General features: G+C 42.7%; 1 protein-coding gene across 4 annotated transcripts in view; it reads left to right on the plus strand.

Annotated features, from left to right (window-relative positions):
- MAP2K5 (mitogen-activated protein kinase kinase 5) overlaps positions 1 to 26,826 on the plus strand; it is a 205,067-nt gene that overhangs the window by 146,742 nt on the left and 31,499 nt on the right. For 2 of the 4 annotated variants that reach the window (XM_075896854.2, XM_075896857.2), the window contains 2 exons: positions 20,058 to 20,119; positions 22,771 to 22,816. The exons of the other annotated variants lie outside the window; for them this stretch is intronic. In XM_075896854.2, coding sequence (XP_075752969.1) covers positions 20,058 to 20,119; positions 22,771 to 22,816 — 108 coding nt within the window. The remainder of the gene's footprint in view (positions 1 to 20,057; positions 20,120 to 22,770; positions 22,817 to 26,826) is intronic. 4 annotated transcript variants of the gene reach the window in all.

Genomic DNA, 26,826 nt, shown 5'->3' on the forward strand with positions numbered 1-26,826 from the left:
TAGTCAGATGCCTCTTTCAAGATCGTGTCCTGTACATTTTGTTTTTGTTTTTGTTTTCCGGTTTCTATTTTTACAGGTTTGTAACTATTAGGGAGCTTTGACAAAAGTATCAATAGCCATTTTTTTAAAGTTAGCAGAGTTTCAACTATGTTCTATCGGCCTGTGGTGGTAGGACTGTTTTCTCATTTCTAAATACACTGTCCTCGTCATTCCAACCTACTGTTTACATTGTGCTCGGTTAGCTTGATTTAAGCTCTAAAATTTGATGCCCGAGGCACTCCATTTTTAACCCAGTGCTCCTGTATTGATACATGCTGCTTCTATTAACTGTTGAACATTTCTTTTGTACTGCAGTCATCTACAGTGCATTTTGTAATACTTTAGTCAGAAAGCTACATACTGACTCAGCTGAATATCTGGGTTTTTTTAAATAAGATACAGATTTCTGTGGCTGGAGCCGACCCAGAATTTCAGAATGTGTAAAGAAAAGGTGATTTTCCCAGTATTGGCAAGTGTATGTTGCAGGATCAAAATGCTTTATTGGGGCGGGGGGTTAAGCTATGTTTGCATGTATGAACACAACATTGGTAGGTCATGCAACTAGCACTAGTTTGGTTCTTTGAGTGTCTCTGATTTCCCAGAACCTCCATTAATTATTACTATTTAGGTAGGGCCTTACAGGCCGGGATTAGAGATTAGAGCTCCACTGTGCTAGATGCTAGACCTACACGGAGCGAAAACACAGTCTGTGTCCTAAAGAAGTTGCAATACATTCCCATGCTTATGCCTGGGATGTCGCCAGCGGATGACTTGCTGTTAGAGATTTGACAGCATCGCAATCCCCGAGCTTGAGTTCAGCTCTCTCAAAAGGAACTACATAACGTGTGGAAGCTTCTTGCAGCTGTCTCGTTTGTTTGTTTGTTTTTCCTCCAAGATCAGAATGGTTGATGTCTCACCGCTTTGAGAACTCTTTGGCCAGGAACCCTTGATGCGTTCCATATACATCGCTGGGCATTGAGAGTGAGCGGCGGAGGGGTTTTACTATTGTCTTGTTTTAACTTACTTTCTGTTCCATAATATGCTACTGAACCGCCATTCTCCCACACCAGTGCCTGTGTGCTCTGTCTTGTGGGCACAGGAGGATTTTAAATTTCCATATGCAGCTCACTTTTTAAGTTTTACAAGGGCAATTGACTTTGTACCTTGCTCGGTTGCTAAATGGAGGGTGCATGTCAAGAACACTTCCTGCCTGTGGGAAATAGCTGAATGAATTGGGTCTGCACTGTTTGCTTGGCAGGTCTGTATCGTTAGAGGGTCATTTAATAAGATCTATCGGGCTTAGATTAGTGGCTGTATCACCTGGAGGTGCTAACTCTTGGTAGGATAGAATCTTGTTGGGCATTTATTGTGAGGGTTATTGTGTTCTAGGTCATGTGTAGTATTGTCCTTAATAGACAATATATTTCTCTGCTTTTTGTGCTTTGTTACACATTCTAGAGCCACTACCCCCGCCCCATGTGCTTTGCTGTTAATCTTGTTCGCTTTATTCTCAACTTGCTTATTTTTTCCACTCCTCCTATTCCCTCTCGCTCTCCTCCTTGCCCATGTTGGGGAACAATAATAGGACCCACTTACAGTGCTAATGTGTACGCCTCTTTCTGCATAAGGACCTCGTGAGAGAGCGTCTGTTTATTATCTGGTATTGTACAGCTGCTGCTGTTTTCAGTAAGTTCTTGCTAACATGGGTATTAGTGATTAGAAATGTGTAGTGTTGTAAGACTGATTATCTTGGGCCAAATGCTCCCCGCTGCTGTCAAGTAAATAGAGGGGAGCAGATGAAGGGAAATGGGGGCTGAGGGGTCCTAAAACTCACAGGAGGGGGGGCGGAGCTTTGCCCCCTTCCCCTCCAGCTTGCAGCTGCGTGGCACAGCATGTTTCCTTAGGAGCCCGCCGATATTGACGCAGAATTCCCCACCTAGCTTAATGAGGATCATAACAGCTAGAAGTGATGATCTGGAGCTTCTTCCTCTCCCTCGGAACCGGTAGCGCACAGCAGTGGACCACTAGCAGCGCACGGCTCCTGAGTAAGTCATACCACCCTGGGTGTGGGGGAAAGCAGCAGAAAGCAACGGGCTTTCCATAGGAGAAGAGAATGAGAATGAGCCAGAGTTGTTATAAGTTTAATCTCCTGGAATCTTTTCCTTGACTCTAGCTGGGGCCATTTTATGTGGAACAGGATAATTTGGGTCCTTTCTTTCTAAAAATATGAGTAACACAGACATGTTTAAAGAGATTTTTCCTAAATGTGGCTATCCAGTGGCAGGGCAGTACCCAACCAACCTGCGTTGGGTACGCCCAACTCAGGACCTTGGAGTTTCTGTTGAGTGATCCCGCACCTAACGTGGCACGTAACTGCACTCTGGCATCTCTGTGACTCGGTCATGTAGGTGAGCTGCAGAGGGAGTCATAAACCAGGTGTCCCAAGTCGGCTGCAGGGTGAATTAGTGAGAGAAGAGTAGGGTTGCCAGATGGTTTCAGAAAAAATACAGAACCAAAAAAAAAAAGGACCCAAGAGTTGTTAAGGGGGGGGGGGGGGGGGGAAGCAAAGCATAGCCCCTTTAAAAAACACGTGGTGAGGCTTTTTGGCCCTAACAGGCTGCCAGCAGCCGCCCACCATCTTACCTCCCTGTGCTGCGCTGGACAGCTCCCCAGTAAGCACTACAGTTGCCAGGCTGCCTCTGTATTGAGCCGGACAGCCCAGGATTTTCAACTCCTGGCTGGGAAAAAAATCAGAAAATACCGGACATTTTAGGTGTCTGGTATTTTCTGAATTTTTTTGCTGGACAGAAGGCAAAAATACCGAACTGTCCGGGTCAATACCAGACACCTGGCAACTCTAGAGAAGAGCAATGCTGCTGGCTGGAGGCTGAGGCCCTTCTGGGACCAGGGTATTTTATAAAAAACATCAACCAATAGTTTTTCCTAGCAGAGATGGGTTTTATTTGCAACTTCTTCCACTATATGAGGCCCATATTCAGCAAAGCAATTACAACAACTGATAGAGTACATCTTTATTTACCAAAGCATTTAAGCAAAGGAACGCAATCACATGCTTTCACTTTAAGCACATGCTTAAGAGCTTTCCCTCTATGCAGTGTTTCACTTTGACTATAACACGTTTTGTAAGCGGCAGACTGATAGAGTGGAATCTTGATGAGATTATACAGGTAGGTTAGAAACAGTCATGGTGATTATGTCTCATGTTGTGGTCAGTGAGATGGGTATTATAGTTTTAGAAATGTATCCTTGGGAGACAGAAAACTGATCGTGTTCTATTTTTAATGCAAGATCTGATCCTAAGCAATCTGGTTTTCTTCTTTCAAAGTGCAATATATTGAAATGACTGCCTTTTGATTGTTTTTACTGATGGTAATGTAGAATAAGCATTAAGATCTAGATTATTTCTAACAGTCATTTGTTCTGTTGGCAATCATCATTTCTATAGGACCGTGATTATCCATTCCACCAAAACAAAAAGTAATGCAAATGTTCTGTCCATTTATAATTATATTTTATTCATATGAGGTATTGATGAGCAAACTTGTTAAGTCATTGTTTTTGTGTTACATAGATCTTCTGGTTTGTCAACAAACACTGTATGTACAGTGGCATCTGACATAAGGAAAATTCTCATATAGAAATATTTGTGGTTGTCATGAAAATATAGTCTTTGGTGGTGTTTGTTTTTTAACCTGTGTGAAAAATTCAGGATCATGACTAGTTCTGGAAGAACTTAAAAAACAACAAATAGTCTAGTTAGCACTTTAAAGACTAACAAAACATGTAGATGGTATCACGAAGGCTCATGATACCACCTACATGTTTTGTTAGTCTTTAAAGTGCTAACTAGACTATTTGTTGTTGTTTAAGTTTTTCCTGTTACAGACTAACTCGGCTACCCTTCTGATGGTTCTGGAAGAGTTAATGTAAAGTTGACTTCTTTACTGAAATGTTTGCAACCTAGCAAAAACCAATTATAAGACTCCTTAATTAAGAGAATTGGTTTTTAATTCTTTACATGAATTAGGACTGACATTTTCCTGCAGAAATTCCACATGTTTAGTAAGTGATTTGAAAAGTAGTTGTAAACTTTTCTGTCAATTCTTGTAAGGTCTTCAGTATTAGTAGAGGTGGTCAGGAACTTTTCACATTTTTTTTTCTGGTCCGAAAATGCCAATTCAGAAGTGAAACTTTTTGTGAAAACATATCCACATAACACTCTTTGTGAAAATTTCTAAGGACTTTGGGATTGGGAGGAAGAAAGAGACACATGTGTACCGCCCCCCACTAGAATAGCCAGTTACCCATCTGAGATGTGGGCAATCTAGGTTCAGTCCCTACTCTGAATCAGGTTGCTATTAGGGATGTGAATGGGTAACCAATTAACCAGTTACCCAGCAAGCATTGCCCAGTAGCGACCCCTCTGCCCGCGGCAGGTGGAAGGTTGCCCTATTCGGGCCAAGAGCTGGCAGACCCTCAGCCCTAGGGCCAGGAACCTGCTGGTGGTGGCAGCAGCCCCGGGGCCAGGAGCCCGCTTTGTCAGTTACCCGTTAACATTTAATCAACTGATTAATCAGGATTTTACATCCTTAGTTGATACAGGAGGTGCAGGTTCAAATCCGTGCTCTACCTGATTTGGTGCACGGACTTGAACCTGGATCTCCCATGTCTCAAGTGAGAGCCCTAGCCAGCTGGCTATAGAGGCAATTTCTCTGTGGCCCCATCAATATTTAACTATACAAAGTGGAACAGAACCAACTGAGACACGCAATATTTCGGAATGAAAACAATTTGAAAACCTTCAGATTTTTCGTGAAACAGAATTCTTGTTTTCTAGCAAGCTCTAATTATTAATGAATTATTATTACTTGGTGCTGCAGCTCAGTGGGGAGAATTGTATGAATGGGACATTTATCTAATAGGGGCTGGTCAATCCAGCTATAAACAGGACATGCCAATTTAAGCAACAATCTTTGGCATAGCATCTTTCCTTTCCATGATGGAACTTATGTGTGGCGGTCCACAAATGAGGATATAAATGTGTTAAGATCCATTCTTGCGCTGGCAGAGGCAGTGACATCGGCAGGTTGTGTGTCGTTTATTATTCTAGCAATCAACTTTACGCCTCTCCAACTCTCTGAAATGTGCTAAGGGAATGCTGAGCAGAACAGGTTAATCCTAGGGTCCAGCGAAGACCAGCAAGAGTGATTAAAGGTCTAGAGAACATGACCTATGAAGGAAGGCTGAAAGAATTGGGTTTGTTTAGTTTAGAAAAGAGAAGACTGAGGGGAGACATGATAGCAGTTTTCAGGTATCTAAAAGGGTGTCATAAAGAGGAGGGAGAAAACTTGTTCATCTTGGCCTCTGAGGATAGGACAAGAAGCAATGGGCTTAAACTGCAGCAAGGGAGGTTTAGGTTGGCCATTAGGAAAAAGTTCCTAACTGTCAGGGTGGTTAAACACTGGAATAAATTGCCCAGGGAGGTTGTGGAATCTCCATCTCTGGAGATATTTAAGAGTAGGTTCGATAAATGTCTATCAGGGATAGTCTAGACAGTATTTGGTCCTGCCACGAGGGCAGGGAACTGGACTCGATGACCTCTCGAGGTCCCTTCCTGTCCTAGTATTCTATGATTCTGTGATTCTATCCCTACTGGGAAGGACGTGCGTCAATTGCTGTGAAGGCCACCTGTCCATGAGCATGGAGCTTTACTGAAAACAGAGGCTCAGTGCCTGGCTCGAGAGTTTGTCCTGGTTGTGGCCCTGTTATTCCATAATTGTGCGGCCACAGAATTGGACGTATAGGTCTCTGGTTTCATTTTTTTCAAAAAATTATTCTGCTTTTCTGGCGGTGAAGATAACCTGGAGACACGTGCAGCAGGAGTGTCAATCAGTGCAGCATTGCCTGCAGACTCCTAAAACCATAGCTCTTATAGGTGTAGTCTGCCCCGTTCATCTCAACATGTTGACTCTTAAACCTAATGTTTATAATTTAAAAATTGACTGTTTCACTGCTTTCAATACCAGGCAGCCTCCCAAATTCCACAGTGTGAAAACCCCAGCTCTTCCCTACTCAGCTGCCAAAACCTCTGGCTTCCCTCCTAACAGCTTTTGTAATGTAGCTGTGTATTGGCTGTACAGATTTATTTAATGCTTTAAAAACATTGAGTTTAATACAGGTTGAACTTTTCTAGTTCCCCCACCCTCAGGACCTGACCTGTGTTGAACAGAGAATTTGATGGACCATAGGAGGTCAATATTGTCTAACAGCATTACCAACACTTCCACTGCTTATTGGGTGCTTAAAAGACATTCAGAGGTAAATTAGAGCTAAATAGCAGCACAGAACACTGAGAGCCAGGACTGGTGGCTGTAAACAAGCTTTATGGGGCCATGGGAAACTTGGCTGCACACATGATAAGTGGATATCCGGCTAAGTAACATCATGCCGGACCACGGATATTGCCGAACCAGAGTGTGCTGGACTAGAGAAGGTTCAACCTGTATTTAAATGAGGCCACTTGAATTTCCAGTCTGCTACCCAGTGCTCTGTGGGTCCAGAATTTAGGTTCAGTTGGTCCCAGAGTGCATGGGGATGAAGTCAAAGTGCATTCCTATGTCCTCCTTGTTTGATCAAAACAAGAAATGACATTGCTTTTTGTCATGAGTTTGATCACAGCAGTCCCCTTGAGACTCACCCGGTGTGCTGGTCCTGCTACTGAGCCCACCAACCTGCCCTCTGGGGTTTCCCATCACCCTGTCCTGCGAGGCCAGAAGCTCTGCTCTCCCCCAGCCACGGCACAGAGTTGGGGTAATGCCCCCCCAGCACAGACACTGAACCAGCTCAGCTCTGGTATGGCTCAGCTATAAGGGCATTGACAGCATTCAGGAACACAGCCCACAGCGAGGACCACAACCCCAAATAAATCCCTCTTACTCTGTTTAAAAGTTTTATACTAGGGACGTGAAGGACTAGTTGACTAATCAACATTTGCTTATCGGATAGTCAACAGACTAGTCGCTTCCCTCCCCCCCCTCCCCTTGCTGCCTCTATCAGAAAGAGGCAGCAAGATGGGGGGAAGTGGAGGGGGTACTTCAAAGTGGCAGCGCCGCTTGGAGCCTGGGGCCAGACCCCGGGCTCCACGTGGTACTACCGCTTTGAAACGCCGCGTACAGCCCAGGGCCAGCTATCGACTAATCAAATAGTTGATGTAAAATGCATTGACTGTTCAATTAGTCAATTAGTCGATATTTAACATCCCTATTTTATGCAGAGAAAACTTGTAAGTTTGCCATCTTTATCTCTGCAAAAGAGATATGCACACTGGTTGCTCCCCCCCCCCCCCCCCCCGCTAACCATTATTTACACTGCGCTTGATAATAAACCTAAGTGTTTTTATTAAGTATAAGAAATAGGATTTAAGTGATTGCAAGTGAAAACAGACAGATTAGAGTAAGTTACTAAGGCAAAATAAACAGCGCATACCAATTAACCCTTAATACAGTAAGAGAAATTGTTTCAAAGTATATTCCTCATCCCTTGTCCCTGTTTCAGGCAAAATGCTTCAAGGCATAGCTGTTGTTTTTGCCTGCTGGCTTGGATTTTCTGCTGGCTTTTGAAATTTTCTTTCCATCCTGAGAGGATAAACATGAAGAAACCTGCCAACAAAGAAATCTAAAGACAGAGATTGCTCTTTGGGGCTGTCTTCCTGAGTGTTGTCAGTGGCTTTAGAGCTGAGCCCTCCCACAGCTCAGCTGGTTCCAGGGCTGGCCTTATCATGAGGCGAACTGAGGCAGCCGCCTCAGGTGCCAGACTGTGGGGGGAGCACAACTGGGACTCAGAGAATTGAGACCTTTCAAAGTTTTGGCCCAAGCGAGGGGGAATGGGAGTGTCATTTGAGCTCCCCGCCTCAGGTGCCAAAATGTTGTGGGCCGGCCCTGGTTGGTTCAGCATCTGTGTTGCCCCGCTGAGGAGGTGGAGGGATGTTACTACAACTCTGTGCCTGGGCTGGGGGAGACCTGAGCTTCTGGCCCAGCAGAACAGGGTGGTACCCAGAGGGCAGGAAGGTATGACCTGTGCCCTGGGTGAAAACCCAAGGAGGACCTTTGAGATTATACTGGTCATACCCTTAAGCTTCAGACCTATAGTTCCTATGCTATAAGATTCAACGTAAGCTTCACGTGAAATTTCAAACATTTTAAATAAAATATTTTAAAACCCTTACAACACTGACGTTGCTCCAGCCACTCAGACAAAAGGATTTTGGGATCACACACAGATGTTTTTGGATCCATGTGGCAATGCCTAAGAGGATAAACCTGAGAGCTCTTGGCCTTTAGGGATGTCTGTTATGTGTCCAGAGATGGACAGAGGGATGAAACTTGTACTAGAGACAACATCCAATAAGCAGCCCCCTGTCTTAAATAACTGGGAATGATCCCCAAGCTTTCCAGAGCTATTTGGTTAGTCTTTTATTTAGTTAAAGTATTGTTACTAGGAAACCAATTGTGGTTGGTCCCATGGGTGGTTGCTTAAACCAGGCTTCACTGCACTGTACCATTTGTGGTAGCAAGCACCGCTGTAGTTCAGCTTCACTTAGAATCATAGAATCATAGAATAATAGGACTGGAAGGGACCTCGAGAGGTCATCGAGTCCAGCCCCCCGCCCTCAAGGCAGGATCAAGCTCCGTCTACACCATCCCTGACAGATGTCTATCTAACCTGTTCTTAAATATCTCCAGAGAGGGAGATTCTACCACCTCCCTTGGCAATTTATTCCAATATTTGACCACCCTGACAGTTAGGAATTTTTTCCTAATGTCCAATCTAAACCTCCCCTGCTGCACTTTAAGCCCATTACTCCTTGTCCTGTCCTCAGAAACCAAGAGGAACAAATTTTCTCCTTCCTCCTTGTGACACCCTTTTAGATATTTGAAAACCGCTATCATGTCCCCCCTTAATCTTCTTTTTTCCAAACTAAACAAGCCCAGTTCATGAAGCCTGGCTTCATAGGTCATGTTCTCTAAACCTTTAATCATTCTTGTCGCTCTTCTCTGTACCCTTTCCAATTTCTCCACATCTTTCTTGAAATGTGGCGCCCAGAACTGGACACAGTACTCCAGCTGAGGCCTAACTAGTGCAGAGTAGAGCGGCAGAATGACTTCACGAGTTTTGCTTACAACACACCTGTTGATACAACCTAGAATCATATTTGCTTTTTTTGCAACAGCATCACACTGTTGACTCATATTCAACTTGTGGTCCACTATGACCCCTAGATCCCTTTCCGCCATGCTCCTTCCTAGACAGTCGCTTCCCATCTTGTATGTATGGAACTGATTGTTCCTTCCTAAGTGGAGCACTTTGCATTTCTCTTTATTAAACTTCATCCTGTTTACCTCTGACCATTTCTCTAACTTGCTAAGGTCATTTTGAATTATGTCCCTATCCTCCAAAGAAGTTGCAACCCCACTCAGTTTGGTATCATCTGCAAACTTAATAAGCGTACTCTCTATCCCAATATCTACATCGTTGATGAAGATATTGAACAGTACGGGTCCCAAAACAGACCCTTGAGGAACTCCACTTGTTATCCCTTTCCAGCAGGATTTAGAACCGTTAACAACAACTCTCTGACTACGGTTATCCAGCCAATTATGCACCCACCTTATCGTGGCCCTATCTAAGTTATATTTGCCTAGTTTATCAATAAGAATATCATGCGAGACCGTATCAAATGCCTTACTAAAGTCTAGGTATATAACATCCACCGCTTCTCCTTTATCCACAAGGCTCGTTATCTTATCAAAGAAAGCTATCAGATTAGTTTGGCATGACTTGTTCTTCACAAACCCATGCTGGCTATTCCCTATCACTTTATTACCTTCCAAGTGTTTGCATATGATTTCCTTAATTACCTGCTCCATTATCTTCCCTGGGACAGACGTTAAACTGACCGGTCTGTAGTTTCCTGGGTTGTTCTTATTCCCCTTTTTATAGATGGGCACAATATTTGCCCTTTTCCAGTCTTCTGGAATCTCCCCTGTCTGCCATGATTTTTCAAAGATCATAGCTAAAGGCTCAGATACCTCCTCTATCAGCTCCTTGAGTATCCTGGGATGCATTTCATCAGGACCTGGTGACTTTGCTGACATCTAACTTTCCTAAGTGATTTTTAACTTGTTCTTTGTGTATCCTATCTTCTAAACTTACCCTCTCTCTGCTTGTATTCACTACGTTAGGCACACCTCCAGACTTCTCGGTGAAGACCGAAACAAAGAAGTCATGCTTCTAACCTGCTTCTGCTTCTAACCCCTTCTTTTTCCTAGCCTTCTCGAAACGATTGTTTTTTGGCTGAAAGTTTTCGTAGCTGGTCTCCGCGCAAAGTTGACGATGTTTGTTTTTTAAAAATTCAGCCGTTCTGAATGACATTGATGGCAAGCAGGAGGCCAATTTTTTTTTTTTTTTTTTTAAATCTCATCAGATTTTCTGTGTTTGCATAACTCAGCACCAGCAGTGCCAGACTTGGGATATTGTTTTGAACGAGACCACTTACCAGAACACAGACACTGAGTTTGCTGCATGCTTTGCAGCTATTAAGTCTTTTAAAACAGTCCAACTTTGAAGGAAATAGTTTTTATTGTTTTTAATCGTGAAAGCTTAAATGTGGAAGTTTACATACGAGAACACCTCTGCTACTTTTGGGTATATGTTCTCTTCTGTTTTTTAAATCTTTAACTCACCCCATCACCACGGAGAAACTAAGCTTCGCAGGACTTCAATTTGGCTTAGATTCAAGGAGTTTACAAACTCAAGAGCTCGTGATGTTGTCTTTTTCATACATGTTGCTGGGAAATGTAAAAGCAAAAATGAGCATTACTGCAAAGTTAGCATTCAGACATCAAACGCTCAGATGTCAAACATACTCCAGAATGTAAGACTTCCTCTGCAAAATTAACTTGCCCATCAAGCACATGCTCTGTTGTTTCTATTCCTGTCCTCCTGCTCAAAGGCAACCTTTTATTTATTGCTGTGGGATATCTATAAAAACATACAGCATGTGCAACATGGCCACATTAATGTTACAAGAGAAACATCAGCCTTTAGAGCATTCCATTTCTCAAATTTAAGGTTATGCCAATGCTCATTTTTGCTCTTTGTACATTCTAGAATATAGAATAGCACCCTCACTGTGTAGAGTGAGCATTAAGCAGAACTTGACTTTTCCTTTATGAATCTTTGTATAGAATTTTTCTATCTATGTTGCCTTCAGAAGGTAGTCTGCAGACTTTGTGTAGACTTCTGTATTTTAATCCTGAAAACTTTTAATATGGTTTCTGAAGAGAGAAGAAAATAAAGTTTCAGAATAGATGTGTATAAAATACCTGCATATGCATTACACAAACTTATATATCCAATCCATAAATAATATAGTTCATCATCATTTGTCCTACACAATTGTTTTGGCTGTACTTTTACTGAGGCTCTGACCTTACTGGTGTGTGAGATTCAAAGACTTATCTAGGAACAAGGTAAAACCACAGGTAGGAATTGCTGAATAATTACCTTTAGACCAACCTGAGCAAAAACCTTCCCAAGAGGGAGAGCTCATTTAATGGTTCCTAAAACTCAATCTTGTGGATGTCAATGGTCATGCTTGATTATTTGCAGCAGTGTTTTATATATCTAAAAAAAAAAAGCAATAAAATGCATTGGGAGTATCCAGAGGAAAAAGGCAACAATAAATGGTTTTAGTTTTTCCAGTGAAGTCCCTTTGGTGAGAACAGGAAGAGGCTGTGTTTCATTCAGCTGTGCCTTAGCTATTTGAAAAGAGTGTGCATATGCGTGTATCTACCCAAAACATTGCTGTGCTCTGGTAGCTTATGATCGACAAGAGACCAGCAGTGAGAAGAAAAAATTCTTATGTTTGTTTTCAGAGAGAAAGCAATTACAGTTACGGTTAAAAGATTAACCTGTTTTCCAGCTACCTATATACGTATCTGCCAGGGATTAAAAAAAACCTTCAGAGAGCCATATTAACAAGTGCAAAGCTTGGCAAAAGGTAGCAAGTGACATAATGTACATTGTAGGTTATTGGTAAGATTAGTTACTCTGTTCATCTTTCTTGTCTGTGCCAAATTCTGATAAACATTTTACAGTAACAAATGCCACAGGAGATAAATGATTGAATAGCTTGAAACATCTGGGGTACGTCTAGATTACAGGCTTTTGTCGACTGATACTGTCGACAAAGCTTCTGTTGACAAAGAGCGTCTAGACTACATCCAATTCTGTCGACAGAACTCTGTCGACAAAAGGCGTTATTCCTCGTAGAATGAGGTTTACAGCCATCAACAAAACTGCTGAGTTCTGTCAACATTATGTCGACAGAACTCAGCGGCAGTGTAGACTCAAGTATAGTTTTGTCAACAAAAGTGGACTTTTGTCAACAAACCCTGTAGTCTAGACACACCCCTAATGTGTGATTATAGGTGAGATTAGATATATATTGATGAACACACAAGAGTATATAGAAGTGCCTCCCTCCTCCGCAAGAACTTAAGTAGTAGATAATGGTATCCTGGTAAAGAGCTACTTCTTGGTTGATTTGAGGTGTTTGAGGGTCGTTTCAGTGGTGGATAAAACAGTGGCCTTTCAACCTTGTTTCTAGTCCAGTTGGAGGTCCCGAAATAAATGCGTTTACTGCTGACCATCCTGTCCCAGAAATATCCCCATGTATAATTTGTCACACTTGGCACCTAAGAAAAAAACAAGGACTGGCCTAGCATACAAATGTAGTCATCCTTCGTCTTCCTGCTCAGGGTTGGCAGTAAAATTGTGACAGTCTGGCTGTTTTCCTCCAGCCTTTGTTGTATTCTGCAAACCCTGCTACTCTTAAGGATTCACCTGTAGCCAGATTTCTGGAGACATCTTAAAATAGAGTTAGTAAGAAGTCAGCAGCCTAGTTTTAGGAATAGTGTCTTTTTAGGAACCCATCTGAATGTGGTCAATAAGTGACTCTATTGGTTTATTTGAAACAACAGTGCTTTTATTTTCACATAACCGCACAAGGTTTGTTTCTGGTTAGTGTAAAATGGAGTACTTCTGAAAATCAGACTGAGTTCTTATCTAGAGCTGCCTTTCCCATAATTAAATGTTCGCTACCGTGTACAGATAAATGTGTTCTTTGCAAGCTCACTTTAATGTTGCTGCGTAGTATGAGGAAAGTGAGAAGCAGTAGCAGTGCCTAAAAATTCTGTTTGAGGTGGCCTGGTGTTCCAAAGCTCTGCTTACAAGAGTGCTTTATTAAACACTACAGATGTGCCCATTCACATACAACAAAGCAGAGTCTCCGTCCAGAGGAGGCTGCAACTCGGAGCCGATATAGATTGGCAAACTGAGAGACGGGAGTAACTTGGGTTTGGTTTTTCTTTTGGTAATTCTCTTGTGGCCATAGCGTGAGAGAGCTTTGTCGTCGTCTGCACGCACATGCATCCGCATGAGAAGCTTGCATGAAGTAGCTTTGGAGCGGAGGAAAATATGACAGAGAGGAAGGGCCCTGAGCAAAGCTTCCTAATAGCATAAAGCCAGTGGACTTGCTACAAACCTGGCCTCTGCCTTTCAGGGAGTGGGGCACTTGGGGTGGTCTCTGCACTGCTCTACCATTGGCCTTGTTCCTGAAGCCCCCTTGGTACCAATGCTGCCATAGCTGGTCTGTGGCACATCCCTGAGGGCAGGGAAAGGTGGTACAGGTTGAACCTCTGTGGTCCAGCAGGATATTGCTGGACCAGAGAACCCCAGCCACAGCAGTTACCAGCAGCTGGCAATCTGCAGGGCCAGTGGCCAGTGGGTCGACATCTGGGGACAGGGAGCCCCGCCAGCCAGAGTGCGGAGCCCCACCAACTGGAGTGGGGCCAGCATCCAGGGTCAGAGAGCCTGGCAGGGCAGGGACGGGAAGACCCGCTGACTGGAGTGAGACCAGGGTCCAAAGAGAGGCCCAATCAGATGGGGTGCAAAGCCCTTCTGGCCGAAGGAGGGATGCCAGCCAAGCACAGGGAGCCCCACGAGCAGGCTGGGGGCAGCAGAGTCCAGCGGGCAGGCTGGGGGCAGCGCACTGACCAGGGCCACAGGCAGGAGGAGAGCCCAAGGCCTGACCTGGTCTGGCAAATCCCCTTGTTTGGGACCGCTCAGGGTGCCGGACCAGGATGTCCAACTGGAGGCTGAAGGTTGGTGTCACAAGTCTTGAGTGCGTCCCAAGTTGTGAGTGGCATTAACTTGAGAATGTTGCCAAGCAGAGTATGCCACCTAGAGCAGCAGCTCCCTGAATTTGTTCTTTTCCACACACCCTAACACACACACACACACATCTGAACCCCAGATTCATGGGTCCGATGAAGAGGCTCCTGCGGAGGATGGCGCTAAACATGCCAAATACATTTTTGCTGCCTTCTTTCTTTAACTTTTGGGGCTGGTTCATGTGACTACGGCCTGATCCTCCGTGGTGCTTCTACCTCTGCCAAAGGTTACGGATGTTCCGCTTGCTCAGTGCTTTTCACACCCGACCCCTTTGTCACAGACCAGTAGAATGGGAGGGGCTCTCGCTTTGGGTAGTGAATGAGGCTGATGCCAGTCCTGGTAACCTGTATGCACAGATTGAAAAAGAACACTTTCATTCTGGAGACAGCGCTCATCCCTCCAAAGCCAGCGTGTCTCTCTCGTAGAGGGATTTGAAAGAGATTCTCTAAGTGTAAATATTCTTCATTTAGATAATGCAGCTTACCTAAATGCCGTGAAAGTCGATAAGCTCTATACCAGAGAGTTGTCACTTTATAAATTAAATATCAGGATCAGTGTTTGAAGTTTTAAAGCCTTCCCGCCTCCCTCCCGCTCGGATTTTCTGCGGCTGGGCTTTTCCCTTTATGCCTGAGCACCTTGCTGACAAGTGCTAATAACAAGATGCCAAGCGAGGGTCCAGTTGGAGTTACCACACATTAAACATTCTGAACTTGTCCTTTCGCTCATAGATTGTGCATAATTAATAATTAAACGGTTTCCGTTGTAATGGGTTGACCTTCCTGAACTGTTCATTATTCACAAGGCAAAGGCATCACTCAAACTTTCTCTTCTCTCCCCCCGCTCTCCCCACTGCCCTTCTCTGTGCTCACTGTACATGCACATTTCAGTTGCTTTTGAGAATCAGGCTGACCAAGCACTTCAAAAGCTGCCGAGGCTTAAACATCGTCCTTCTCTGCATTAGGTCTCACATACGTAAATGTGGTTTTAATACTTAGGACTGTGGAGTGGTTTTGGTACCAAGATGCAGAGGCATGTAAAGTTCTAATGCTAATGGGCAGCTATCTCTCAGGAATGTATTTGTGGCTCTGTTATTAAGCTTGTATCAACCTTCCCATTAATAAGCCTTTCCATTTAGAAGTTGGTAATTTAGAAGAGAAACACAGAACCTCTGGATCAAAACTCTTATGAACTGACCAAAGAATGCCAATTTTTGCTGAAGAATGTAGCAAATTTTTTTGTGGGGAGGGGGTTAAAAATATGTATCCCACCCTTTTAAAAAAAATTTCACTGCAGTTTTTTGGCCTAGTATAGAATGAGACTGTTCTTTGGAAGAATGAAATAAGGTTGGCCATTAGATCTCATTGTCAGTGGGCAATTCACTAACATTACTCCACATGTGTGACAATTTTTTATTATGCAGCATGTGCAAACTTTTTTTTGGATGAAGCTCTGGCAGGGATTTGTGAGACTTTGTTTTAGTTCATCCTGTTTTCATCCCCTTAAGAGTTCACGTACATGCCAGTCTGATGAGCTTCAGGACACAACATAAAATGTATTTATTTTGCTTAGTGTTTGGTTGACATTTTGTTTCGTATGCAACAACACAATGATTCCACAAATTTTGGCAGGTAGCAACAGCAACGTTTTAGTAGTAGTTTCGTCTATAGAGTATTTTTAAATTCGTAGCTAAGCACATACAATAAACACATTCTGTAAATAAAAATATTAGCGTTAATATAAGTGTTAGAGATGGATATCATATCTAATGTGTGTGTTCCATCTCCAGCTACTATGATGTCAAAAAAAATGTGTATGCAAGCACGCTCAGTGGCAGATTTTTAACAATTTACTAAGGAAATGGTTGGATGGAGTGTCTCCTCTTTCAACTCTTTCCAGTGGAGGCTAAGATGTGCTTCTTCCTGGCCTGTCTCATACGTGTAGATTTCAGCGGGTATTTTCAGAAGTGAAATGAAAGTATTAATTTGATGCAGTTAGTATTCTTTGGTGGAATCCTGCATGGTTTAACAAACAAAAATATCATGTCTTCTCCATGCATAGGAACCATTTTTGCTTGTTTGTATCTCAGGGAAGATAAAAGAACAGATTTAATCAAGTTGGCTGGTTGGCAATTCATTAAACATTTTATATCATACTTTATAATGGGGCCTTAGCTCACAGTAAGTTTGATGTAAGAATCTGAATTGAATCCCATAGCAGAATTTAAATATTCTTAATAAACCTCTTCTCAAAAATGATCTCTGACTTACCTAAAATAATCATTTCCAAATGTTCCTTCTTGTCCCCCTTCACAAACTGGGTGATGCAACATTTTTCTTCCCTGATGTGCAGATGGTTGAGTTCTTAATACCGATGGCATAAATTTTCAGATGGTTCACAGAACATCACAACTACTGCACTATACCAGTATCATTTAAATTACAGTATGTACTCGGAATATTTTTCGGTCATGGTGATATTTGCTGGCCGTCTGTCTAGGGGTGGGTGTCACCTAGTGATTTTCATTAACACCGGTCCTACAATTAACAGTTAAATGCTTTTGGTGTTATATATATATATATATATATATATAAATCTTGGGTTCTGTTATTTTCACTCCAGCTCATCTGAGGAAGTGAGTTTTGCCCGCGAAAGCTCATGATACTCTCTATATTTTTGTTAGTCTCTAAGGTGCCACAGGACTACTCATTTTTAAAGTTGCAGACTAACCCGGCTATCCCTCTGGGACTAGTGACTTCAGTTAGGGCCTGCTCTTGCCTGTTGTGGGTACAGTGTTGGTCATATAATTGCAAGATAAAAAGCGATGCGCTGGACAGAGGTCATTGTTGATAGATGTTCTGCCACCCGGTTGACAAGTTACCTGTGCTTGTTAGCAGAAATGTGCCTTATGGGCTGCATCTAAAGCCCATGGAAAGAGTGGCGCTAAGAGCAGAGCTACAGTTCATTCTCCACCTCCTGCCCTTACCTGTTAGTCTATGCATCTGAGGCTAGAATATTACCTGGGAACTGCTGTGATTGGTGTCCTACCAGCCCCAGGCGTGCAGTGAGAAATTTCCAGTCATTGTGGACAACTCTGCCTCAGTCTTTCGCGTTACTCCCACTCAGGTGAAGCTTCCTCTCTCGCTTGGCTGGAGCACAGCAACCTTGTGCTACTTGCTATGTGCTCTGTATAAGGAGCTGCAGGACCAAGACGTTAAGGATGTTGTGGTATTGAGTGCCCTGCAGTTGCAGAATACGGTGTTTCTTATCCTTCTGTTTATCTGCATACACTGAAGTAGAGAGTCAGTCTCCAGTTGTGTTGTACAATTCGGTTGATTTTCAATCCACTTTCCGTAATGTAGTTTCACTCTGATGTAGGCAGATCCCTCCTCCTCAACCCCCCCCCCCATGTGTCTGCAGAAATTATCACCTACCAAATAGGTGTTAAGTGCTGCTTGCCCCTCCTCCACCACCCTGGCGTAAATTGATCCACATTTGCAATTCTCAGAAGATGAGCGTTTTAGATGTTTCCTCGCGTGCACCCAGGTGGTTTTGGCAGTGCTCTCTTCTGATAAAGGGATGGTCCCAGCGCAGAGTTAGCTCCCCAGCTGAAACAAAAAACAGGACTATGTAGCACTTTAAAGACTAACAAGATGGTTTATTAGATGATGAGCTTTCGTGGGCCAGACCCACTTCCTCAGATCTGAGGAAGCTCATCACCTAATAAACCATCTTGTTAGTCTTTAAAGTGCTACATAGTCCTGTTTTTTTGTTTCAGCTAGACTAGACTAACACGGCTACATCTCCATTACTTAGCTCCCCAGGGTATTCTGATGGGATAGCTCCAGCTCCCAGTTTTCAAAGAGTGCTGTGACATATATCCAGCAAACATTTCGTGTGTTGTGTGGATTTATTCTGTGTGAATCTGCCCATCCCATTTTCGGAGAGTGGGCAGGTACCATTTCTAAACTCAGACGCGAGTAGAGGCTTCCACTGGGCAGCAGAAAACCAGGGGAATGTGGAAGTCAACCTGTCTCCCACTCAGCACAAATGAACCTAAAATTTTGCCCTGAATTTTTCGTCTTATGAATGCGTAACTTCTGCATGTGATTCTCAGAACAAGGGAAAGTTTAAAATCACTGCATGTGTCTTCTCTTCTCCACTGGAAGCCTTCCTATATTGATGTCATTTTAAAGTTTAGAAACACTAATCTTTCCTGCCTCTCGGACAAATGCAACAAAGATCTAAGGTGGATGATGTTAAACATTATATACGGTTAATAGAACTCTGAAAATTGTAAAGCAGTTTTGCCTTCTGTTTTACTCTCCATTTACTTTTGATTTAATTGTATTTTCTAGCAGTTTCCTATTGTTTGAATTTGAAACGAAACCTTAATAAGAGTTCTAGTTAATTTTCTGTCTTGTAATTACCTATCTCATTTTTCTGATAATTGGCCACAGCAATTATATGTATATTTACTAATCACATAGGAGGCTCTGCGGTTGTATCTATCTGCCACCATTGATAATGACACACACATTGCAGAGGTGCTTTTATCATCTCTTTTTTCCACTACATCAAAGCTATTTCCCCACATTCTCAATAATGAATACATGCATGCATTTGACACAGTTGTGTGCTAGAGAAATTGTTTGGCTCTCACCAAATGCTGCACGCTCCGAGTTTCTTGCCTGCAGCGCTGGAAGGTTGTATGTAATGATATATTGCTCATCCAAATGGCCAAAGCACTCCAAAGCACAGTGAGATTAAAATAAGTCATTCCTTTGTTAATTTAAATAGGTGCATGTATCATACTTTGCAGGGTACTTTGTGTAGGGATGTCAGGAAGGAAAAAAGCCGCCGAAAGGTATTTTTAATAGCAAATGAGAATAAATGAGAATGGAGTCATTTGCAGCTGCCTGTTTTATGCGACTCTCTTGTTCCAACTGTAGGTCTAATGAGATGACACTGTTAAAGTACTCTGCAGTGTAATTTCATTACATCCTGAGCTGTTACACTATAAACACAGTGGAGCTCTCTGTCATTCTTGGAAAAACTCCTAAATTCGGAAAGTCCTCCTTTGCAAATGGTAATGTTGTTTGCTCTCGGTGTAATTTTTTTTTCTTGCGCTCTTAATTTATTTGCTTTCATAAATACTTGGTGGTTAATTGAGTTAGGCTGGCAAACCTTCCATTGCGATTTCTTCCACTTCTTTTAAGGGTTTTTCTTTTTAATCTGGCAAGAGCTGTGCAGAGAAGGACAGCTCTGAAATGAATAAGTGTAAATAAACATGAGTGTAAATAAAAAGTGAATTCAGTGAAAGAAACAAAGGTCAGCACAAGAATAATTTCACAGCTCTTTGTTAATTACAAGACCATTTGTGTGTTACTTAAATAATCATTAATTTCTCATTTACACTTTCCCTACCTTCCTTTCTACCCTGTGGCTATCATTGTCCTTTTTTCACCTCCCCTCAGTGTCTTTCCACATGCTTCTACCCCTTGTATAATGCTCATTACTTTCAATTCAGTGTTTTATAACACGTTTAGAAGAATTTGCTCCTTTTCCTCTGTTTCTCTGCGTGAGAAGGGGCATTGTCGCTTACTCCATTTGTAATCTTGTATTGCTTCCCTTTTGAAAAATTGTCCTCACTTCTTCTGCTTCTTTCTCCCCCTCCCCTCCCCCAAATATCAAACCCATCCCAGGAATCGCCAGTCCTTCCGGTTGGGGAGTTCTCTGAGCCATTTGTACACTTCATCACTCAATGGTAAGCTCAGTTTGCAAACATGCCATGCCCTCAATGTAAATGATACATGCCATTAACTCTGCAGCTCCTTGAGACCTTATGGCTTCCCCCTGCATCCTTTCTCAGGCAAGAGGGACTCAGGGGCCTTGGGCAGATGGGGCAGCTAAGCTGAGCAAACTGTTTAAATTATGTAAACGTTATTTACACAAAGGGTCATAAAAGTACTTAAGAGGGTTTTTCCTGTTTTTAATAACCCGCTGTGAATCTGGGTGCATTCTTGTGCATAGAGACTATTTTAAGAGTTCAATTGGGAGGGTTGGGGCGGGGGGGAGAGAGAATCATATTTATAACTTTATTATTCTGGGCCACTTGGATTATTACTCATAAAACTGTCTCAACATTTAGAAAGGTAAACAGTGTCCTTGATTAATTCATAGGCTTTCCAGTAAGTAATTTTTATTCGGAGTCATATTTTATAATGCACCATAGGGTGTGTGTTCGTTCTTCCAAACTGAACGGTTCAGTAGAAGGCACCTAAATTTCAGAGAGAGGGAGAAAATATTGTTGAAAGAATAAATTTCCTAAGCAACAAAAGCCTGAAGAGCTAAGTATAATGTATTGTACAATCGGGAGAGAGGAAATGCATATTTTTGTAATGTCTCATTTACAAAGGGAGTCGCCATTTCAGTAATAAAATGAAGGCAGAATAATGGAGATTGAACTTTGTATAAATGGGATGTTTTTGACTAAGACACGTTCCCATTTGTTAAAATGCACTTTCTGGGCCGGCTGCCCAGCTGGCATGAATTGGCAGAGCCAGTAGAGTCAGAGTAATCAATGGAGCTATGCCAGTTGATGCCAGCCGAGAATCTGGCCCTGAAGCAGTATTTAGGAGAGGAGCAATTTAGGGAAGCTTTTCCAGTGAAGCCAGCAAAGTTAAAGGCTCTGAGCCCCACACAGGATCAGCTGGGTATCTTGCGCTTTAAAACATTTCAAGTTCTCTAGCACATATTAGGCCCAATGAACCAAAAAGTATTCAAATAAAATGAATATTCAGATAATTAAATATACTATGTGTGAAACAATTCCAAGACACACTCTCTCAAGATTCCCATAGTGGGTAGCAAATTATATTGAAAATGAAGAATATATAGTCTGATTTATCAGTTAATTAAAATAATAAATACACAATTTGTGTTTATAGACTACAAGCCTCATTTCTTATAGATAAAATGTACAGTAGGCCACAGTGTGCGGTAATTTTATCGCAGGACTAACCAGATTGCACCTTTTTATCCCTTCCCCAAAAAATTAATTAGATGTTTCATAAAAAATTGTATAGGGAAAGGGGGGAGGGCTAACCTGTGTTAAAATTTCCACAGATGTCAAGAAACATAAATGATGGTGGATAATAGCCTGGTTTTCCCAAGAGATACAGCTACTTTGGAATACCAAATTAGGACTGTTACCCACCCACCACTCAGACAGCTTGTATTACTTGCTACGGTGTGCATTATTTGAGGTGCATGTGGTGATATATAAGGATGGCAAAATGTCCTTTGAATCATTAATGGTACTATGCCTCCTATTTGCCACAAGAACATTGTACATATTTTTAGGTATGGTTTAATATTAACCTGTATAGTATGTGTCTTACAATAGCTTGAGGAATTATTGTCCAAAAAATTGCTTTGTACACTCTTTTAGCAGTTGACTCCTATAAGCATCAGACACGTCAAGTGAACAGCACATCAGACTTTGACTTTATGCCAGTTACACCATAAACTCGGGCTGTTTGAGTGTAATCCAATTAGGCAGCAGGCAACTCCTAGTGGTCACCGCGCTGCCATGTGACAGTGGTCCATCATGCAGCTAATCTCAGTCTACAGATGTTAATTGCACCTGTTGCCTAAAAAACTAGGATTATGTGGATAGGAAACTTGATCTTATAAACTGCTTAATGCTCCATAATGAACTGTCAGCCTTCAGAGCAGTGGAAATAAGTGTGAAAAAATTAAGGGAGACATACCAGGGCACTGTGTGCTACCCTGTAGCTGTTTAGTGTTAAAAATTAAATGTCCCACCTGCTTAAATTCTATTTCTGTCCAACTACTGTATATAGCAATGTCAAAAGGAGAACAAATTTGCCATGATTTCTCAATTGACTTTGTACTGATCACTATCCTTGCAGGAATCCCCAGTAACAAGGGCGCCAAAATTAATTTAGAATGCGATTGGTTCTAGACATAACAAGAAAACATTCTTTGGAAGTTTGTGATAGATATGACCACATTTTAAAAATGATATAAAAGTGACCCTTTGTGTTTAAAGACTTCAAATGCTCAAGCACAGAGAAAAAGAAAAGTAGAAAAGCTGTCCATATTCTAGAGAGCCTTCTAATTAGCAGTAGAATACATAACTGTTTTATCTGGGATGCAGCAACATTGTACGGAACGAAAAGCTGAAAAAAGAAAAGAGAAAATTGATTAACATTGTGGGTACTACTAGGAGCTGTGTCTTCAGTTTGTACTTGGTAAAGTTAAGAAGTACATTGAAATTCTAGGGCATGATCTCGATCTACCTGTGTTGAAGGAAGAAGTCTTCAGTATTTAAACATGTGAAATACATGAACAGTTGTTTATATATAATCATTTCACTTTTATGATACACAGCATGAGAAAGCAACCAAAGGAGAGGCCGGCTCCTGAAGACTTAATGGTAAGTGGAACTCCATAATGTATATGGGAGTGTATCTGTTTTTCTCACCAGTAATTGCAAAGTTAATTATAAACAAAGCACACACAGAAACCAAGAAATTCTGGCTCCACTGCAGGAAAACCACCCACTTAACATTGCCTTGAGTTGGGTCACGATTTCACCCCCAAGGTTATCAGATCCAGTGCATTTGGTGCCTTGGCTCCATTGATGTCCGTGGCAAAACTCCCATTGACTTCAGTGGAGTCAGGATTTCTCCTGATCTTTTCTTGGGACTTTCGTGCCGATATCAATTTCAGTCAAAACCATTTTGAAGCTGAATGCAGAGGTCCTTCAGGGTGCCTGTTCAGGGATTACAATTTAATGCCAATCATTCTTTGTCATCATTTGCCACTCATAACCTTTCAAAACCTGAAGATTGAAAACAGAGGATATGTTCAACGTATTACGGTACTAATGAAATCCTACAGAAAATTCCCGTTGTCACTGTTTTCGTTTATATTCATGTAGAATGAAATTAGATTGGCTATAGAGGATCAAGTTCATATGTATCTTTGGTATTTCCTCAGAAAGACTTCCAGTATTTTTGGCTCAGAGGCAGTTTTCTTTGCTTGTAAATGGCATTTTTTTTAGTCAAGCAGTAATAAGAGGAGAGCTGCTCCCGAACAGTTCCCAACTGGTCATTTGTGTAGTGCAGAATGTTGATTTGACAATGCACAAGCTGTTAGAATAATGGTAGCATCTAGCATTAGTAAACAATAATTAGAGTCCACTCCTACTAATGTGTCACACACCATTCCCTGTCTTTAAAGTGTTATTACGTTGCTTATCACTGCCAGATGCACTGTGTAGATTTATATAAATGATGTTTTTCTTTCTTTGCATTGCATACTTAAGAATAAGTTTAAGTGACAGTAACAAGATAACGAAACATACGTGCAACTTACCCTCCTTTCTTCCTACCACACTGTGAAACTGGGGGCATTGCACCTGTCTTCTGCTTAGAGACTTACCTCTAAAATTACCCTTTGACGCAGACTTATTTCAATGTCGACCCTGCTCAACAAAGCACTGAACTGCATCTAATTTTTAACCATATTCACTTCAATGAATCTACTCTCATGCTTAAGTTAGGTGCATACTTAAATACTTTGCTCAATTAGGACCTTAAAGTTCACCAAAAGCCCCTCTACTGCATCAGTCTGTGTTTGTTACCAAGGATTTGGACTGCCTTATTTTGTCTATTTTTTTTTTTTATTAACTTTCGATGCTTGGAAAATTCTTGCAGTTAGTCACATCTGAGAAAACTTGGAACAGGTTCTAGAGATGGAGACACATTTACCTTGTGCATTATTATGCTATGGCTGGATAGCTTAGCTATTAAAACAACGGAATAGGGTTTCATAAAACCTATATCTGTTTGTAAATGCATGTTTCAATGATGCAATAAGGCCTGCCACTTATAAATAAAACATCTGCACATCTCACATACACCCATAAGTATATATGTATGTATTTGTAAGCAATAACACCACTCCAGGGTGTAGAGCCATAAAAATGAGGCCAAAGGGTGAGTGCCTACCGTACTGGGAAAGTGCATATATATATCTTTACAACTACATGCCCTGGAGTATGTTGTTCCTCTTTTAAGATGGTATTTTAAAAATAATTTTAGAAAAGTAGCTATTGGGGGAAATAACTTACTACTTAAAAAAAGAACTTGTAGTCATCGTCCCCTTATACTGCTTTCTGCTTAATTAGAAATGGACATATAGCCATTAAGTACTCTACGCGCACAGCTAGCCTGGTGGTTCAATGAAAGAGCAGCCCCTTGCCCCGTGCAAAATGGCATTTGGGAGTCATTTCCCACTCCTAGCCTGACGGGTCTGAGAGCTGGCCCACTCTGTTTCTGACCCCAGCTGGGTGACGGCTCCCCAGAACAAATCACAGCCAACTTTTGGGCTGAAAGGCAAGCTAGCTCGGTGCAGTGCTTTGGAGGGCTGTTGATGGAAAATAGAAACAGGCTATCAGGGTAGAGAGGAGAGAGATCAAGATGGGGGAAATAACATTACAAGCTTTGGAGATTAAGGACCACATAGCAGAAGAGCATCATCCCATTGAGCTAAAGGAAGTGAAGTCATTAAGGGCATGTCTAAACTACATCCCTCTTTCGAAAGAGGGATGTGAATTAGACATATCGAAATTGCAAATGAAGCCGGGATTTGAATTTCCCGCGCTTTATTTGCGCGTTCTTTCAAAAATGGGTATTTTGAAAGTGAAACCACCCTCTAGACGCAGTTCTTTCAGAAAAAACAAACCCTTTTTTGAAAGATCCTGGACTCCTCAAAAAATGAGGTTTACAGGATTTTTCGAAAAAGGGGGGTTCTTCGTGAAACGAGGCTTACAGGATCGGCCGGCAAAGGCTTCCCCAGCCGACCGATCTGCGTCTAGACTACCGCGCTGTGCCGGATCAGCTGATGGTCGGCACAGCGTGGCGGCCATGTTTATTTTGCCTATGCTGGGTAAACTAGTTTACATGGCTCCATCGACGGAGCCATGTAGTCTAGACATACCCTAAATGTTCAAGTGCTTGTGGAAACCGTGTGTACCATGTAGATGTGTAGCTACTGACTAATTGCAGCAACAAAGCTCAACTCGTGCCTGTCATGATTTATGGCCAAAAACTACTTCGGAAAATCCCAAGGTAATTGTAAAAGTTGCACTTATAAAGTTTTCCACATGTGGCTTGGAGCTGCTGGTCTTGAGTCAGATTACTTCTTTAAACCATAACCAGGAGGTAAAGAAAAGCTCCAAAGTGGAGCCTCTGCCAGTCCAGAGTGGCACACTAGAGACTTCCCCTGTGCACAACTGAATATACTGCAGTGGCTCTCCAAAGCTGTCCAGTAATGCGTGGGCCTGCGAGGCTGGGGGGCTATGGCTGCATCGCTTTTTACCCGCTGGAAGGGCAAGTGGGAGGGGATAGAGAGGAGTGAGGGGGGCAAAGGGAGCTCTGGGGGGGAGGGGCAAAAGGCTTTGGGGGGAAGGGGCAGTACAAGGGCAGGGCCATGGTTCAGCCTCCCCTCCCCCTTTTACAGACCTGCTGTCGCCCTGGCCCAAGAAGCCCCATAATTCTGTTGAATGGCCTCTGTCAAGCACAACTGGAAGACATTTTGTATGGTTGCTCTGCCTTTTTCCTCAAATTTTCTCCTATTAAGGGCACCGGGACCAGTTTTCTTTAATTGTCTCTTCTGCCATACTCAGCATGTCCCATCCTCAAAAGCAGGTTGAGTAGCTGTTATTGCCCATGGGAACCCATGGGTATGTCTACACTACCCTCCTAATTCGAACTAGGAGGGTAATGTAGGCATACCGCACTTGCAAATGAAGCCCGGGATTTGAATTTCCCGGGCTTCATTTGCATGAAGCCGGCCGGCGCCATTTTTAAATGCCGGCAGTTCGAACCCCGTGCCGCGCGGCTACACGCGGCACGGAGTAGCTAGTTCGGATTAGGCTTCCTAATCCGAACTAGCTGTACTCCTCGTGGAATGAGGAGTCAAGAGAAATCAAGAGCATCCTGTCTGTCTAAGTGCCAGGGATGTAATTGTGTAGCTGATTCACCAATAAGCAAAAACGTATCAGTTAATGCTATAAACTACACGCATCCCTCCCCCCTCTGCCAGTAAACTTTTTAGCACACTCGCCAGCAGCCTGGCTCAGTTCCAGCTCATGCCGGGTCCGGGAGCTCAGCCTGCCCCGGTCAGAAGCTGCTGCCACCCCCTGCTACTGCCTCTTTATCAGAGGCAGCAGCGCGGAGCGACAGGCAGCCGGTCTGCGAGGGGAGCTGGTTTTTAAACTGGCTGCCCTCACGGACCAGCTCCCGCCTGGCACCCCGTGCTACTGCCTCTGATACAGAGGCAGCAATGCCAAGTGTCGGGGGGCTCCTCGGGAGTGGGGCCCAGAGCACATTGGCTGCTGGCCCCACCCCTGGGGACTATAAAATAGCAGATAAGAAT

This window comes from Pelodiscus sinensis, chromosome 14 (genome assembly GCF_052426305.1).
Source record: "Pelodiscus sinensis isolate ZL-2025 chromosome 14, ASM5242630v1, whole genome shotgun sequence".
Classification (NCBI taxonomy): Eukaryota; Metazoa; Chordata; order Testudines; family Trionychidae; genus Pelodiscus; species Pelodiscus sinensis.